Genomic DNA, 16067 nt, shown 5'->3' with positions numbered 1-16067 from the left:
CACCTCCCCTCCGGAACCAGTTGGTTTCTCGGGACTGAGGAGTTTCCCACCAGCTGGAGCTGGGTCCCCGTCCAGCCCGCTCCGCGCACCCAGGAGCAACGTGTTGGGGTCCAGAGCAGCTACGGCTGCCCCCCACACATGGCTTTCGGGGACGTTTGAGACGTGCTCTGGCTGCAGAGACCAACACAGTGCTTGGGAGTCAGTACACTAAGGTGACTTGCAGTAATTCTGATTTTTATTTGGAATAAATGATGATCAGTTGGCAACAAGTACCTTACAGTTTTGGTTCGTGGGTAGTGGTAACTGACGACTCTTTGGGACATGGTTTGGCAGATCCTAAACAGCGTTAATCTGCGGTGTGCTGTTGGCCTACTGCAGTACAGGAGAAAACAGAGTTTCCTTCATGGCAGGGTGTCCTCACCCCGTCCTGGGGTGGTGCCGTCACCATCTCGTGCCATACACTGGCAGTCTCTGCTGCGGCGTGGCAGCGGCGTCCCTCTTCCTGCGCCGGAGCAAGGCCTGGCACGTCAGAGAAAAGATCTGTCCTTGGCCATAAAACAAGGGGGAGTTCCCAAACTGCTGTCCAGCCTGTGCCTCTTTGAAATTTGGCACATCCTGCGCCCCCAAACCAGCCTGGATTCTTCCCCGATGTAAGGGCCTGGTAGCAGCCACCCATCTGCCCAGGAGCGCAGAGCTGACGTGGGGACGGACAGTCAGCGGCTCCTCACAAAACATGACTGCAGGCAGTTGTCTGTCCGTGCCCTCAGCTCTGCAGGGCCTCGGGAGGTTACGGGTGCAGGTGGTCGGGGATCTGTCCCTTCATGTTTCTGGGGGGGAAAGAAACATGAAGGGACAGATGTTCTCCCGAAGAACATACAGGCAGTCTTAGCTGAGATGAGGTACCCAGCCAGCCTCCTGTCTTAGAATCACAGCGTCACAGAATGGTTCGGGTTGGAAGGGACCTTAAAGATCATCCAGTTCAACCCCTGCCCTGGGCAGGGACACCTCCCACCAGAGCAGGTTGCTCCAAGCCCTGTCCGGCCTGGCCTTGTTTTCTCTAAACCAGCCTTCTCTAAAAACACCGGCCACCACTGCCTCAGCCTCTGCTAGGGGTGGCTGCATACGCGGATGAAGACCGGGGTGGATTAGTTCAGCTGAGAAACGATGGAAGCCTGAAGAACTGGGGACAAGCTGTATCCATGGGATGAGGCCCGGTCTTCTGCTCAAGTGAAAACGGTGACCCGCATCCATGAGCAGAGCCAAATTTAGCTGCCATCTGGCCGTTCCCCTGTTGGCCACGTTTTCATGTTGAATAAATCCAACAAGAGACAGCTCTGCCTTTGAGGTATCACCAGGTGGGGTCTGAGGGTGTGAAGACATTTTTGCGTTGCGGCCTGCTGTGTGCATCAGCCTAAGAGGATGAGCCTTTGGGAGCCTGTCCGCTTTCTCCGGTTGAAACGGCAATATTCCTGGGCTGACAGCATCAAACGCAGCAAAGAGATGAGCCCAGGACCATAATCGCTGGTATCTGTCCTTTGTCTGTCAGCGCACAGAGCGCATCCATCCGCTGAAGAGGTCTCTCTTCCATGTCCTGGCCGACTGCAGATACTCGGCACCAGGACGTGCATCAGGAGACACCCGGCTTCTCCGGGAGCTTGCTCAGAAGCAGGTGTTGGATGCTGGTGGCAGGAGGTAGAGCTAGCATGTCACGGCTTGGTTTCCGCGGTGCTGGTCAGGTTATTGTGTGGGCAAGGAAGAGAAGGAAGTAGTCCTTTTCTCAGTGAAGTTGTCAAGGATGTAGGTATTTCTGTATTACTCCTATTAAAAAAATACGTGACTTAGCACACCCGTGCACGTGGTGTTGCTGTTGCTGGCGGTCTGCAGTAGTTCAGGGTGTGGACAGACAGGCTAATGGGGTTAGTGGGAATGGAAAGTCACCTTTCTTTTCTGTACCCATTCCACCTTGAATTAGGTTTTTTCAAGGTGGTAGGTTGTGCATGAGGATCTAGGTGAGGTATCATACCCGCTTTGAGCAGAAAGTGTGCGTGTTTCTGAGTTTCGCGAGACATACCTCATCTTGCACACCTGGGATGACATTCAACCCTCCGGCCTCGGCGGTGGCGTGGTTTGGGGACACTGTGAAGAGGCAAAACTTGCAGAATTCTTCCTCTTCCGGTGCTCCCAGTCAAGAGCCCCAGCCGAGTGCAGACATTCTTGTCACTGGGGTGCGATCCAAATCCCATGGAAAGCGGTACGTAGTTTCCCAGGATTTCCTGAATCAGGCCTGTTAGTTCCAGAGTACATGTCATTGCATCTCGTACTAAATAAATTTTGTTGTGGTTTTGTTAGCTCGCTTTTCAGAATCATCTAGTGCTGCACGACATCTTCATCGCCAAAATACTGGCAGTGCTCCCAACTTAACGTCACCAGGAAATTTCACCAGAACCCATGTATTATTTTGCCAAATCACTGTTGCAAATATTAGATTTTGTCCAAAGATCCTAAAGTGACTCTGCGAATCCTCCCCAACTGACATTACCCCTTTTTGCTAATTCACCCTTACCCAGGGTGCATCCGCACCTCAGTGAAGAATTTCCACTTTGCTTTAAGTGCGTTACTGAAGCGGCCAGGCTGCCGCACCCCACGCTTAGAAAAATGATGTTCTGTTTTTAGGTCTTTTTCCATTTACTGCCATGTCATCGGTGAGGCTTTACTTAAAAAGGCACCATGAAGCCTTGCCTGCTGGTGAGGTCACACTGACACGTCTACATGAATCTCTTTTTTTTGGGTTTTGAGGAAACAGCGATTGGGAGAGCTTTGCTTGAGGGAGTGTGGGCAGGGTCAGGGAGAGTTCAGCTCCTGGAGGCTTTGTCTCAGAGAGGCAGTTAGTATTTCACATGCAGCCTTTCATTCACCTTTCACTTTGCTTGCCTGACTTAAAGGGAACATAGCCAGCCACTGCCAGTGGTGTCACTTCCAAAGGGACGCAGTTCCTGCGGGCTGTAGCCTTGTTGGGACCATCTTGCAGACCCCTGGGGCGAGCCGGACCGGTGCAGCGGGGAGGTCGGTGAGCCGAGCGTGCGGCCGGGCTGCGAGGAGGAGTAAAGTGCAGGGAGCTCCTGGAGAGACCACAGAGGCTGACAGAAGCTGTTCCTGGAAGTCGTAGCAGTGCCGTTTCATTTCAAAATGACGTTTTCCAATTGGTGCCACTTTTTCGTGGCTCGTGCTGCAGCAAGGCGGGCGGGGGATGCGGGCGGCTCGTGCTGGGCACCTGTGCGGGGCCGGGGGGTCCGGGCTCTGAGCACATCTCGCAGCTTTCCCGAGTGTGTCTTCTGAGGAAACAGCCTCAAGTTGCGCCAGGGGAGGTTTAGGGTGGATATTAGGAACAATTTTTACATTGAAAGGGTTATTAAGCATTGGAACAGGCTGCCCAGGGAAGTGGTTGAGGCACCATTCCTGGAGGTATTTAAAAGCCGGGCAGACGTAGTGCTCAGAGATATGGTTTAGTGATGGTTTTTGTCAGAGTTGGGTTGATGGTTGGACCAGATGATCTGAAAGGTCCCTTCCATACTAGGCGAGTCTATGATTCTATGATTCTTCTGCACACGCTTGGCATTGCTCAGACGCAATGCCCAGGCATTGGCATTGCTCAGACGCGGTGCGGGTCACGCTGCAGCTGCGGCCGCCTGCCTGGCAGCACGGCATGCTCCGGGGTGGCCGCCCGCAGCGGAGCGGGGCTGTGGGCAGGCTCTGGAGGCACCTGGGGTTTCTGCTCTGCCAGTCTGACCACAGCAGCCCTTTCCTTTCCTGCTGCCACCACTGCTTCCCGCTGCCCGGCCTCACGCACCACGCCATGCCACAGGAGGTCCCTCCCTGGGGGCAGGTCTGGAGGGTGCCTTGGCCACAGCAGGACAGCGTGTCCCTGGGGCTGGTCAGGGCTGGGGCATTTGTGGCAGCTCTCCTCGGAGGAGTGATGGAAGGGACGTGCCTGGGGTGGAGGTGCAGGGGGTGAATCTAGGCTCCCTGGGGCTCTGCAGGACTTTCCTCTCTGCTGGAGGAGCTTCTCCCAGGCACGCTGCTCTCCTGCTGTGTGCCGCCTTCTCCTCCGTGGCTTTGGCCGTAGACACGTGCGGTGAGTGCAGCCTGGCTTGGGGACACTGCCTGAGCTCTGGGGGCAGCCCATCCCATCCCATCCCATCCATCGCATCCCGTCTGAGCCCATCCCAGCCCAGCAGTGCAGTTCCCGGAACCCAGCTCTTCCCGGTCCCGGGAGAGCAGCGTTGTCCCTGCTCCAGTGGCAGCAGGCTCCCTCCCACGAGGAGGCGAGAGGAGATGGATGCGGCAGTCAGGAGCGGAGCGCCAGCTAATTACCCTTCCGAGTGTGTCTTGTAAATTAAGGGCTAATTAGAGGCAAAGTCAGTGTCATGGTTTTACACGTGTTTCTGTGGCGCTGAACAAGGGGAGGGAGGGGGAGCGTGCAGCAGCCGGGATGGAGGCAGACGAGCCGGCAGCATCCCCAGCATTGCGGGGCTGCAGGGCCCGGCGAGCCCCGCGTCGGCACTGCCGGGCAGCAGGATCCGCAGACAGGGCTCGCGGATGGTCCCTGCACAGTCAGCAGGGACGGGGGATTTTTGGCCCAGGGTGGGAAGAGGAGGGTGGGAGGCACCCCCCGTGTGGTCGACGAACACAGGGCACGCCTGGTGCAGGGCTGATGGCCCACATCACCCCTCCGTTCAGCGCACGCCTTTGGTCCGCCTTTTGTAGGGGCATCTGGGCTTCTTGAGCTGTCATTTCAGGCACTTCGCAGCCTCAGGCAGCGCTCAGGCACCAGTGACATTCAAATCACATTTCTTAGGCTTTCATGGAAACAGCAGGGACAGAAGCGTAACTTTATGTACAAAATCTGGGGCTACACGTGGGATTTCAGGGCCCTGCTCTTTGTGGAGGGTGGCTGAGCACTGGAGTAGGTTGCCCGGGGAGGTGGTGCAGTCTCTGTCCTTAGAGATACTCAAAACCACCCAAACACAGGCCAGGGCACCTGGCTCTGGGTGGCCCTGCTTGAGCAGGGGTGGGACAGGACGACCTCCAGAGGTCCCTGCCAGCCTCAGCCGTGCTGGGATTCTGGGAGAGCAAAGGGAGGCAGGTTTTGCGCAGTGAGGACAGGGTCAGGTGAGCTGTGCTGGCTGTAGCAGATCCAGCTGGGGACCTGCTCCTGCTCTCCAGCCTGCTTCTGTGAAAGGATCCTGCTTTCACACCAGTCCGTGAAACAAGCTGCCCGGTTTATCTTATCCCGCCTCCTTGCGTGGCCAGGGGGTGGCTGGCTCTGGCGGGGCTGGGGCAAGCAGACGGGCCGGGCTGTGGACGTGTGTCTCATCAGCCGGGCACGCTGCGGCCGGAGCCCAATGGGCCCTGCCCTCTTCCGTGGCCAGGAGGGCTGGTGCGGAAGTCCCAGCTCTGCATCTACCCCTCCGGGCCTGGAAGGAGGACAGGTAGCTTCAGAGTAGGGAAAGGGACCCTTTGCTCGCCCCTGAGCTCCCAGAGCACTTGCTCTGCGGTGGCTGGAGCCGAATGCCCTGAAGGAAGGCATGGGGGAGCGCTTGTAGTGGGCAGGTGTGGGGTAATCCCTCTAGGGCAGCGTCATCCTCCTTAACAGATTGCCTGCAGCCTTCAGCAGCAAGATCTTTGCTCGCTGTCAGAGCTGCTCCGTTTACTATTCTGGAAATTCTGGATATTCTTGTAATCCAGAAACACTTGACCCGTTCTGAATCTCTGAGTGATCTTGTCTCCTGTGACAGCCTCCAGCCCCAAAACCACTCCTTTCCCGGGGGGTTCAAGGTCTGGGCTCAGATAAAGGAGTTTCCAGCTAGTGGGAAGAGGCTTTTCCACCCACGATCCCCACCTTACAGACATCTCTTTCCCTGCTTGTCCCTTTGACGTCCTCCATGTGATTTTCCATTCGCTCCTAGTGCCTCCAACATGGTTGTATTTCTTGCTAGGGACGGGCAAGGAGTGAAGTGAGGGAGCGGTGGTGGGCAGACGGGCTGTGGGGTGGGTTTGTGTTTGTGCCGGTGCCTGGGGCCGTGGTGACGATGGTGAGCAGAGCGTGAACCCAGCTGCGAAGTCTGTCTGGAGGGGGAAGCTGCGTGCCAGCGTGCCCAGCTCTGTGTCTGGGGGCGCTACCTTGAAATTCGCCAAGCTGGGCGTCCCTCTGGGAGGCGGAGCGTGCTGGGCAGTGCTCTTTTCTCAGCACCTCTGGGGGGGGATGCGCTGGCACCCCCTGGGAGAGGAGAGCCAGAGCGAGCCTGTCCCCACGCAAGGCCCCCCCGGGGCACGTCACATCGGGTAGAGGACAGTTTTTCCTTCTCCCACCGTGGTGCAGAGCAGTGGTGGTTCCGTGCTAAGTTTCCGTCTCTCTCGCAGGTGCTCCCCACTCGACCAGCAGTACCTCCCTGCACTCGGAGCGCTCCATCAGCGGCATCAACCTGGTGGGCTTCAGCTCAAAGCCCGACGGCATGCACCAGCGCTCCTACTCCGTCTCCAGTGCGGACCAGTGGAACGAGGCCGTGGCTATCCCCGGCAGCTGCCCCAACCCCTGTGAGTATCCCTTCTCACCCCGCTCCCCCCGGCTGCAGCAGGTGGGGAGGGTTGTTTTGGTGGTGGGGCATCCTGAGCTCTGCCCTGGGGCTGCCAGCCCAGAGCTTGCTCTCCTGGGTGTCGGACACATTCTTTGGGGCCTTGCTGGGACTGTCCACCTTCGCGAGGGTCAGCTGGCGGTGTCCAAAGCAGGGGGAGAAGGTCTCCCGCCGGGCACGGTACAGCAGTCCCCCTCCAGCCGAGGGATGCTGCTCCGTGGCAGGACTGCTCCAACCTCACTCCTCCGCCAGCCCCGCTCTCGGCTCACCCTGCGAGGAGTTACCATTGCTTTCCCCCACCTCTGCGCCTCGTCGGCACCCCCAGCGCCCAGATTTTGGGGCAGTTGAACGGATAGGAGTAATTCCTGTCTCTGGAGCACACACTGAGCACGGCCCGCCCCCTCCCCCCACGCTCACTCGCTCTCTGTGATGTTTCAGGACAGTTGAGTGAATTAAAATAATTCATACATTTCCCAACGTAGCCACTTTGCCGAATTGGAAAATAAATGCTTTTGTGCTGCATTCATCACTCCTTCGTTCCTGGCTCTGCCGCCGCACTAAAAAAGCAGTTAAATGCACATCAAGAGTGGAGGAGCCATTTCCATGCCTGCTCGCCCCTTGTAGTTCTCATTAGCGCGGCAGCCGCCCCCCCGCTCGGTCCCAGGGGCTTTCGCAGTTTAAAGAGAGCCTCTTTATGATCATTACCGGAGTCCGACTGTGCGGGCGCCATTTGCAGCTGAGGAGGCTCCTCATTTGTAACTGTGAAAAACTATCAATTTCAGCGCGCCTGATGCAGCGGCTCCATCATTGGCCCCATCAGCTCCCTGCTGGAAGCGAATTAATCAGACTGTTACTGCTGATGGGGCAGCGCAGGCGACGGGAGCGGAAGGGCGCAGCTCTGAGCATTAATGTGCCGGCAGCCCCCCCGCCCCTCGCCTCGGACACGGGGTGCAGCGGGGCGGCCTCCGCTCCTTGGGAGGAAGCGGGGTGCGAGGGGGCGGCCGCTCTGCACAGCGCTTTGGACACGGCCGCGTCTGCTGGGACTCCGCGGGGACGGTGCCCGGCTCTGGGAGAGGGGTGCCCCCGCCGCCGGCAGCACCGTGCCCTGCCCACGGGAGCCGTGCGCGCAGGTGGCAGGAGCTTCCCGTGCCCCTGACACGCAGCAGCGAGGCCTGCGGGCGCTCGTGCAGGCAGTGCTGCGGTCGGCACACGTGTGTCCTTTGCCCAGGTGAATTTTGTGTCACAGCCCTTCCGGACAGCCTCCAGCCCCGGGGCCAGGGGCCCGGCATGGCTGGGCTGTGTGGTTGCCTGCCCTGGCTCTGGCCAGGGTGTCGCAGGACAAGCCGAGCCCTGCTCCCTGTCCCCAGGAGGATCCTGCTGCGCTTGCGGCCGCCCGAAGCAATCTGCCTCTCCTGTGCAAAGTAACCCGGAGACTGGCACTGACGTGAGCTGCGATGCTGCAGCTTCTCCCGGTGACGTGGAGGGGTGAGATGACGACTCACCGCTAATTGTGTGTCTCGAGCGCTGATGGCCGCTCGTCCCCTTGCCCGGGTCCTGCTGCACCGTGCTGGATGCCGAGCCCGGTGGGTCAGCCCTGCCTTGCCCTGACCCATGTTAGTGCTCCAGAGACATGTCACTGCCCAGCTGTGCTGAAGGGTCCATGGCATGTGGGGGGCCACCAGCCCGGCTGGCCTGGTGGCCTCCTGGAGCAGCCTCACAGTCCATCGCCCAGCTCACAGCTGGCGGCGCGTTCACCACTGCGCTGGCGGGGACAGCAGCGATGTCCGACCCGTCTCCCATCGCAGAACCGCTCGGGGCTGTCGAGAAAGGGCCAGGGCAGGCAGAGCCCCTGGAGCAAACCCCTGGCCCCAGGCGGCCGGTGAGCGGCTCCCTGCACTGCCGTCCCCGTCGGCTGGAGCAGACCGGGCTCTGCGTGCCTGCACGGCCGGCGGCCGGCAGGAGAAGTGGGCTCTCGGTGTGAGGAGGGAGAGGGCTCTTGGGGTGCAGGCAGTGCTTCCCATGCGCAGCAGGTCCGCCCCTCCGCTGCAGGGCTGAGCGGAGCCGACGCCGGCATCCCTCGCTCCCACACCTGAACCCCGGCTGTGCCGCCGCGTCCGGGCAGCCCAGGTCTGAGCTCTCTGCTGGGTTTGCAGCTCTACGTGGCGGGGCAGGGTGGGGGATATTTCTCTGCCCAGAGCAGACCTGCAGCATGCGCAGAGGGTGCAGGCTGCCCCCACGGATCCTGGGAAGCTTCCTCCAGCTGTGCTCTGGAGAGCACACGGAAGAGGGGTGGGACGGGCCGTACAGGTCGGGTAAACATGCTCCAGCACATTTTGTGTTTGTCCTTTATGGGAGGACCTCCACAGCCCACCCGTGGGGCCCCCGGGGCTGCCCAAAAGGCCAGCTGGTTTGGAGGGAGGAAGCAGGAGGTCCCATGTGTGCCTGTGGAAGGTTCCCGTGGTGAGCCGGGGACCTGGAAGTCCCTGGGTGGGTCAGAGGAGCTGTCTTCTGTCCTGCTGGAGAAAAAGAGGGAGAGCAAGCAATACCTCATCTTGGAGAGGAAGCATGTTTCACGTTCTGCCCCCACCCCATTGCAGTCCCATCCCGCTGAGGGCCCTGGAAGCCCCCAGCTCTGTGGCTTTAGCTCATGGGCAGTAAGAAGCGTGGGGACATGGGCCATCTCTGCTCCGCGGAGCGGGAGGTGTCAGGCTCCCCGCAGCCTGCGGGCACTTGTTGGGAGCTGCAGAAGGGCACGAACCCTCACGCTGAGCCTGGAGCGGGGGCAGGATGCCTGGTTGGGCCCCGGGGGTGTCCTGGGGAGCAGCTGGGCAGCAGAGGAAAGCTGGATGCATCACGTGTAGCCTCCAACGAGAAAGTTCAGGTCCCCTGCGACACCCAGGCTTGGAGATGAAGGTGCCTCACACCTGCTCTAAGCGTAGTCCTGTTGAACGGCGCCAGTAATTTATATTTATAAAAATGGAGTCTGAATTTATTAGATTTATCTCTCTTAATTGTCAAGGGTGAGCTATTTCCCTGTGGATAAATAGCAGCAGAAACACCCTGCTAGCGTGTGTCAAATGTAGAAATCAGAGGTGGAAGAGCTCCGACGCCGCATCCTCTCCCCGCCGAGCGAGGGATGCACCGGCCGCGCCTGACTTCTGCCCGGGGCAGCTCCTGGCCGCTGCCGGTAGCCCTCTCCTCCCATGTTGGCTGTTTGTCTCGCCACACAGGGACAGACCAAGCCCCGGAGAGCCAGTCTGACCGGGCCGGGCTGAGAAGGGAGGGTAGAGGCCAGGCCGGAGCGGGAGGAGGGAGGGCTTGCCAAGTCACGGGCAGTCCCCGCTGCTGGAGGGCGCTGCCCTTGTTAGACGCTGTGATTGCTTTCTTAATTTCAGGTGCCAGGAAACGTGGGAATTGGAGGTTAGGACTTGATGGGAGACACTGGGTTGTTGCAAAGAGGACGGTGAGCTGCCCGGGAGAGAAGCGGGCTGGGAGCGGAGCTTCCGAAGGTGCCCTGAGGGTGGGTGGACAGCGGAGAGGCAGGAGCGCATTTCGGAGAGGGTTAACAGTGCAGCGAGGGCTCCTGCGCCTCGTTGCCTTCCCCGGAGTCTGCATTTTTATGCTGATTGGAAGCCTGCGCTGTGTGTGCTGCTGAAATTGAATGTCAGGCTTTTGATTTTGTTGCTGGTCTCTAATGAAATTTGACATTTAATGGTGAGTGCAGCGGCAGCGTGTGTGTGTGTGATCGGAGCTTGATTAGCGCGCTCTAATTGACAGTAATTAGGCAGCTCCCTGATTGTTTCTAATTCTGCTATTAATTGTAAGGAACAGTATGATTGAGGATAAATTTGGTGCGTTGCTGCTGGGGATGCAGCTTCTTCAGCTCCGTATCGGAAGCCTATTGAGACCATCATGCTTAGGTTCCTGAGTGTGGCAACCCCAGTCACCTCGTCTGGCAGAGCGGTGCCGGGGGGGATCCGGGCTTCTGCAGCAGCACCACGGATCCTGGGACCCAGATCTGCACCCGGGGGGCCCGAGAGCCCTTCCCAGGCCCGTCCCTTCCCCGAGCACGCGTGTCGCCCCGTGGGGAGGCTGAGCTGAGCAGTACGGATGGGGACACGCGCGGCAGGGCTGGCATGTCGGGCTGCCCCCGCTGATGTCTCTACGCTTGTCCCGGCCACGTAGATGCCAGCGCTGTCTCTGTGCGATCGTCCTGGGTGAATCCCAGTGCAGAGCGCGTCCAGCCAGACCCTGCCTAAGGAGCCTGAGCTGGAGCCGGTGTCGTGCGGCCCCGTGAAATGGGGCTGAGTGTGGGTACTGTCCCGTCTCGTGGGGCTGTGCCTTCTGAGCACCAGGGCTGTCTCCAGGGTGCTTGGTTGTCTCTAGAAAGAGCAGACTGTCGCTGTCTTGCTATACATTGCTGTCTTTATCTTTGTTCTCAGCTAACGGTACTGCCGACTCTCTCAGCTCCAGCCCGAACATTTCCAGTGCTGCCAGCCCGAAGCTGGAGCCGCCTCCGTCACCACACGCAAACAGGAAGAAGCATCGCAGGAAAAAGAGCACAGGGACGACTCGGCCTGATGGCCCCAGCACGGCAGCAGAAGGTAGGAAAGGTCTGCTGCCTGGGGCAGCTCTGCCGGCGCATTGCAGCGCGAGCCCAGGAGTCCTGCCAGGGCTCGCCGGGGACCTGGGGCTTGGAGTGCTCCCCCTCCGAGCCGGCTGGTGCTTGGGCGGAAAGAAACAACACGCCTTTCGCTCTGCCCTTGATTTCTCACCTGCGGTGGAAGCAGGGCTGCCGTCATGCCCGTGACTGCACATACTATTAGTGGTAATAATAATCACTAACTGTATTAGCAGAGGTGAGAGCACACCGCACAGTGAAGGTGTGCTTAGCTGCGCTTACGGTGTGCAGACGCTTTCTACCACAAGAAAGAAGCTATATTTCTGTTCGCTTGTAGATTTGCCAAACTTTCAGTATTTAAAAGAACTTTCCTAGCCATCTGCCCAAAGGTGAGCGTTTTTTGGAAAAATTTATCTACTCCAGATGTGGTGTTAAGGGATATGGTGTAAGGGAGAACTTTGTAGAGTGGAGATGATGGTTGGACTCGATGATCCCAAGGGTCTTTTCCAACCTAAATGATTCTATGATTCTATGAAACCAGTTGAAGGTGTATACGTGGGTTTGCCTGTGCTAAAAGTACTGATGGTTTTTCTGTTGAGACTTTGGTGTCTCTGCGGTTTCTGAAGAGGGACCCAAAGCTCGGCAGGGAGCCTGCAAGGCTGCAGGGTCGAGGTGCATCCAGGGGGGTGTTTTGCTGTGAAAAGCCATGCAGGTTTGTCCAGGTAGGGATTAGCTTAGCAAACGCGTTCTCCAAAGCCTGCATCCATGGTTAGCCTCTGTGGGAAAAGTGATCCTCAGGCTGTAAGATTTGACTTTGTCCTAGGTCATCCTGTCCCACAGCGCTCAATAAGCTTTTGTAGTAAACCAAAATAAAGATTTAATTCTGATGGCTAAAGGCAGGGGGAGAGGGGTTAAGTACAAGTGTTTGAAACTCATGGCTACTGCAAAACAAACGGGAAGGTTTTATCCTGTATATTTGTTAGGCTGTACCTGAGAAAGCGTGCTGCGGCTGTGCTGGCGTCGTGCTCCGAATCACAGGTCAGCCTGCAGATCAGCAGCCCAGGCTTCCCGTGGCAGAACAACTCTTCCTGAGCTCCCTGTCTCAGAATCATTGTGGTGACAATCTCCGCAGGAGGTCGGCAGTTCTGTCGTTCATTCCTTTCTGTTGTAGTTACCTTCACCTGGAAGCCACTGAGTTCAGGAAATACTTCCCCTTTGCGGCAGTTGATTCAGGCATCTTGAGCATCATTTGTGTCTATAATATACACTGGATGTCTCACGGAAAGCAAGAACTATTATCTGTATTTAAATTTTTTGTTAAACAACTGGTGCGTTCTTAGCTATGGGTATGTGTTGACTCTTCAGACGCGTTACTGCCCTTCCCCACGTCAGCTCTCAGTTTGCAGTTCTTAGTCCAGTGCTTTGGCAAAAAAGAGAGACGTATTCTCTGTATATCTGAAAAGTGGGATACCAAAGAGTAGAATGACTTTGCACCTACACATGAAACTAAGAAAGCGTGTGCTGGAGTACTGTGTCCCATCCTGTAAATAATACTCCAAGAGATCATGGAAATACTGGAGAGAGTTGTAAAGAAGGTCCCAAAACTGACTTGGGTCTGATGAACATATTTATGATATGGGCATTAAGGTGTTCAGCTTGCCAGAATGAAGACTGAGAAGCAGAGGGCTGGTGTTTTCAGTGCTTAGAGAGAAAGAAGTCTGGTCCTGCAAGGCTGTTCCGCACATTTGGGGGTGCGTGAGGAGGTGCAGAGGATCTCAAGTTGCACAAAACTGAATATAATTTCTTAGTGGAAAAGGTAATTAAGTGTGGGAACACTTTTATGAAGCAGTAATGCGGACTGACCGCTGCTCAAAGTCGTAAAATTAAATAAGTTACTTTTTCACAAAGCGTGTGTGATCCCTCCCTGGCAGAATTCCCTGCCCTCTGCATCCAGGTGTCACGGTCCTCCTAGGATGCCCAGTCCATGGGTCTTTGAGCCAGCCCAGTTTTTCTGTCATTTCATGAGGAGTTTTATCGGACACGTGCTCACTCCTGCTGCCTTTCCCTGTTTGACAGTATCCTTGGAAGGTGCGGTGACCGAGGCTGCACAAAGTGACGATGTGGTGACACGTGATGTGTACAAGGGCATCAGAATGTTTTCTGGTATTCCCTGCCCTGGGCCTTGACCACGGTGGTGTGCTGGGCCGAGGTCTTGTGCTATTTGCAAGGATATCCAGGCCCTGTCTTGGGTTGATACAGTTAATTTAGAGCCCTGTCGGGTGATGGAGTAATGTCATTTTTTCCTGCAATGTGCATTACTTCGCGTTTATCAACATGGAACTTCATTTGCCAGTGAAGTGTCAGTTACCAAACTTCATTTGTCACTGCGCAGACCTTGCACACAGTTGCTCCTCCTGCTGCCAGAAGCCTCTGGCACCAGAACCAGGAGCAGGAAACATACCCCCCTGGTGCTCCGCAGTCCTGCCGCCGCTGGGACACGCGGCAGCGGGCGCTTGGCCCGCTCCGGTGGGAAGGGGGCGGTGAGGACGCCATGTGAGGAGCTGGAGAGCACGGCAGAGCAGAGCAATCTCGCGAGCAAGCCGACCTCTGTGTCTCCAGCGTGAATCCGGTCTTTCCGAGTCCCCTCGGTTGGTGAGTGCAGTATCCACTGGCCCACGCTGCTGTCAGACACAGAGACCCTGCTGCTCCCAGGCACGCGCTGGGTCAGAATGTCTTCCACGTGGGGTATTACGTGGTGGGTTTTCTGACTTTCTGGTTGGCTTTTCAAAAACTTACCTTGTATTTATGTTTTTATGTAATTTACCATATTAGAAAACTTATCCAGGTGAAAAGTTGGGCTTCCAAAGGCCAGGTCATTTCTGTCATCCTCACGAGTCGCCTCGCTGGGGAGGCCAGGCTGTGTGCGCTGCGGGTCTGGGGCTGGCAGGCAGCAGCGGTGCCAGCGGCGCTGTGCCCCGTGTCCGCGGGAGCCTAACGCTGGTGCTGCATGGAGGCAGCTCACACTTGGAGGGTCACAGCTTGGTCCTGCCGCAGCCAGCCTGATGTTTCAGTAGCGAACAGCTGTCTACCCCGGTTTGGGGAGAGAAAGGGTCCTCGTACATCCCTGTGCTCAGTACGGATTGTGGAGCTGAATCCCACGCTCCTTTTCAGGCAGACGATCGATCCCCCGCCTGCTGCATGTCCACCTGGTGCTGGGTCTCCCTGCCTGTGGTACCCTCCTTGGGCGACTCGTTTCGTGCCTCTCCTGTCCCCAGCACTGGCACTGCTCCCCGGCGCCAGGACCAGGCAGCGCAGGGCAGACGCAGAGGAGTGACTCCGGGAGTGATGCCTGGGTTCTCTGCTTCCTAGACGCTCAGCAGCACAAGGCTGGAGTCACACCCAGGCCCCTCTCCTGCCTGGCAGCCTGCGTTAGAGATGGAAACTGGCAGCAAGCAAATAAGAGATAATGACCTTCCATGTGAGGTCCCATCCCTGTGTCTTAATGGTCAGCGATTGGTTCCAGCTGTGAACCCGGGGCTGAGCGTTGCCCCACATCATGGGCATGACTGATGACTTGTGTCATGGCCTGGTGTCCATAAGTATGTCTGATTCTTCCTTGAATCTTTTTTAGCTGCTTTTGAACAGTTACCAGCAGTTTTTTCACAGCAGGATAATCTGAGCTTTTTGCTTTCACATAGTCAACACGGTGAAAGTGTAAAAAGTGCTGTGCAGAGAGCAGGGCTGCCGTGCTCCGTGGCAGAGCTGCCCTCCCTCGCAGTACTCATCCCACCATGAGGGCACGCCGTCCCGGGAGGAGCGTGGGGGACAGCCCAGTGACTGGCTCCGCTCTCCAAGGGCCCACGCCAGCGTGGCTGCGCCAGCGTGCCGCAGCCAGGACCCCCAGAGCCTCCTGCTGGGAGACCTCAGCAGCCGCGTCGGGCCAGGCATGGTGTCGGGCTCAGCTCTCCGTCGCGGCGTCTCTCCCAGACACAAGCAGCAGCCGGGGAGCGCGGAGGAGCCCAGCTTGGGCTGGGGCCAGGCTGCCTTGGGAAGATCCCAGCACGATGCCTGCGTGTGCAGGGCACGAGCGTCTCAGGTTAGCATCCTGGGAAAGTTGGTGAGGTCTGGGGATAAATTGCCATCAGTTTATCTCATTTAGGAGGTAATCAGAGCCAGGGACGTGCGGAGCAATTGAATCTTAGTTGTTCTGAAGTATCATAAATCAAACGAGCTGTTGCTTTTTTACATGGTCGCATGTTAAAGAGAGCGCAGTGTCAGGTTGCTAGGGAGCATCAGCAAACTATGGCAAGCGTGGTATTGGGCTGCCGGGGATGTCACCAAAGCAGAGTGCGGCTCAGGCTGTCAGGGAGCACCCACAGGTTGGCAAACGTGGTGTCAGGCTGTCAGGGGATGTCGCAGCCGCCCCGGGAAGAGAGGAGCTCATCACCACAGCGGGGTTGCAGCGTCGGCTCGCAAGCACCGTCAAGAAAGTCTGCTTGAGCTCAAAGCCCAGCAAAGTGCCGTGGCCAGGAGTGCCCTGTCCTGCCGCGGATGAGCCCAGAGCCCCCGCTGCAGCCATGCCTCCCCCCTGCCCGGCACCTCTGGCTCCCGTTTGGGGCAGCCAGGAGGGCCCCGGGGAGCCACCAGCCATGTCTGACAGCGGGAGCACCTTCGCGACGCTCCCTGCGCCAGCATCCCCATGGCTGCCAGAGCTCCAGGGATAATGAACTTCTCATGTGCTTAAAGAGTGATGCAGGGTGCATGGCGAGAAGCTGACAGCCCCTTAATGTGCTTCTCAGTGGCGGCCAAACGAC

The 16067-nt window shown here is 57.7% G+C and overlaps 1 protein-coding gene across 2 annotated transcripts in view; it reads left to right on the top strand.

The window, feature by feature from the left end:
* AGAP3 (ArfGAP with GTPase domain, ankyrin repeat and PH domain 3) overlaps positions 1-16067 on the top strand; it is a 158191-nt gene that overhangs the window by 129959 nt on the left and 12165 nt on the right. For both annotated transcript variants that reach the window (XM_063324143.1, XM_063324144.1), the window contains exons 12-13: positions 6421-6594; positions 11075-11236. In XM_063324143.1, coding sequence (XP_063180213.1) covers positions 6421-6594; positions 11075-11236 — 336 coding nt within the window. The remainder of the gene's footprint in view (positions 1-6420; positions 6595-11074; positions 11237-16067) is intronic.

Source organism: Chroicocephalus ridibundus, chromosome 2 (genome assembly GCF_963924245.1).
Source record: "Chroicocephalus ridibundus chromosome 2, bChrRid1.1, whole genome shotgun sequence".
NCBI lineage: Eukaryota > Metazoa > Chordata > Aves > Charadriiformes > Laridae > Chroicocephalus > Chroicocephalus ridibundus.
Note: the sequence above shows the minus strand (reverse complement) of the source record. Positions and strands in the feature narration are given on the sequence as shown.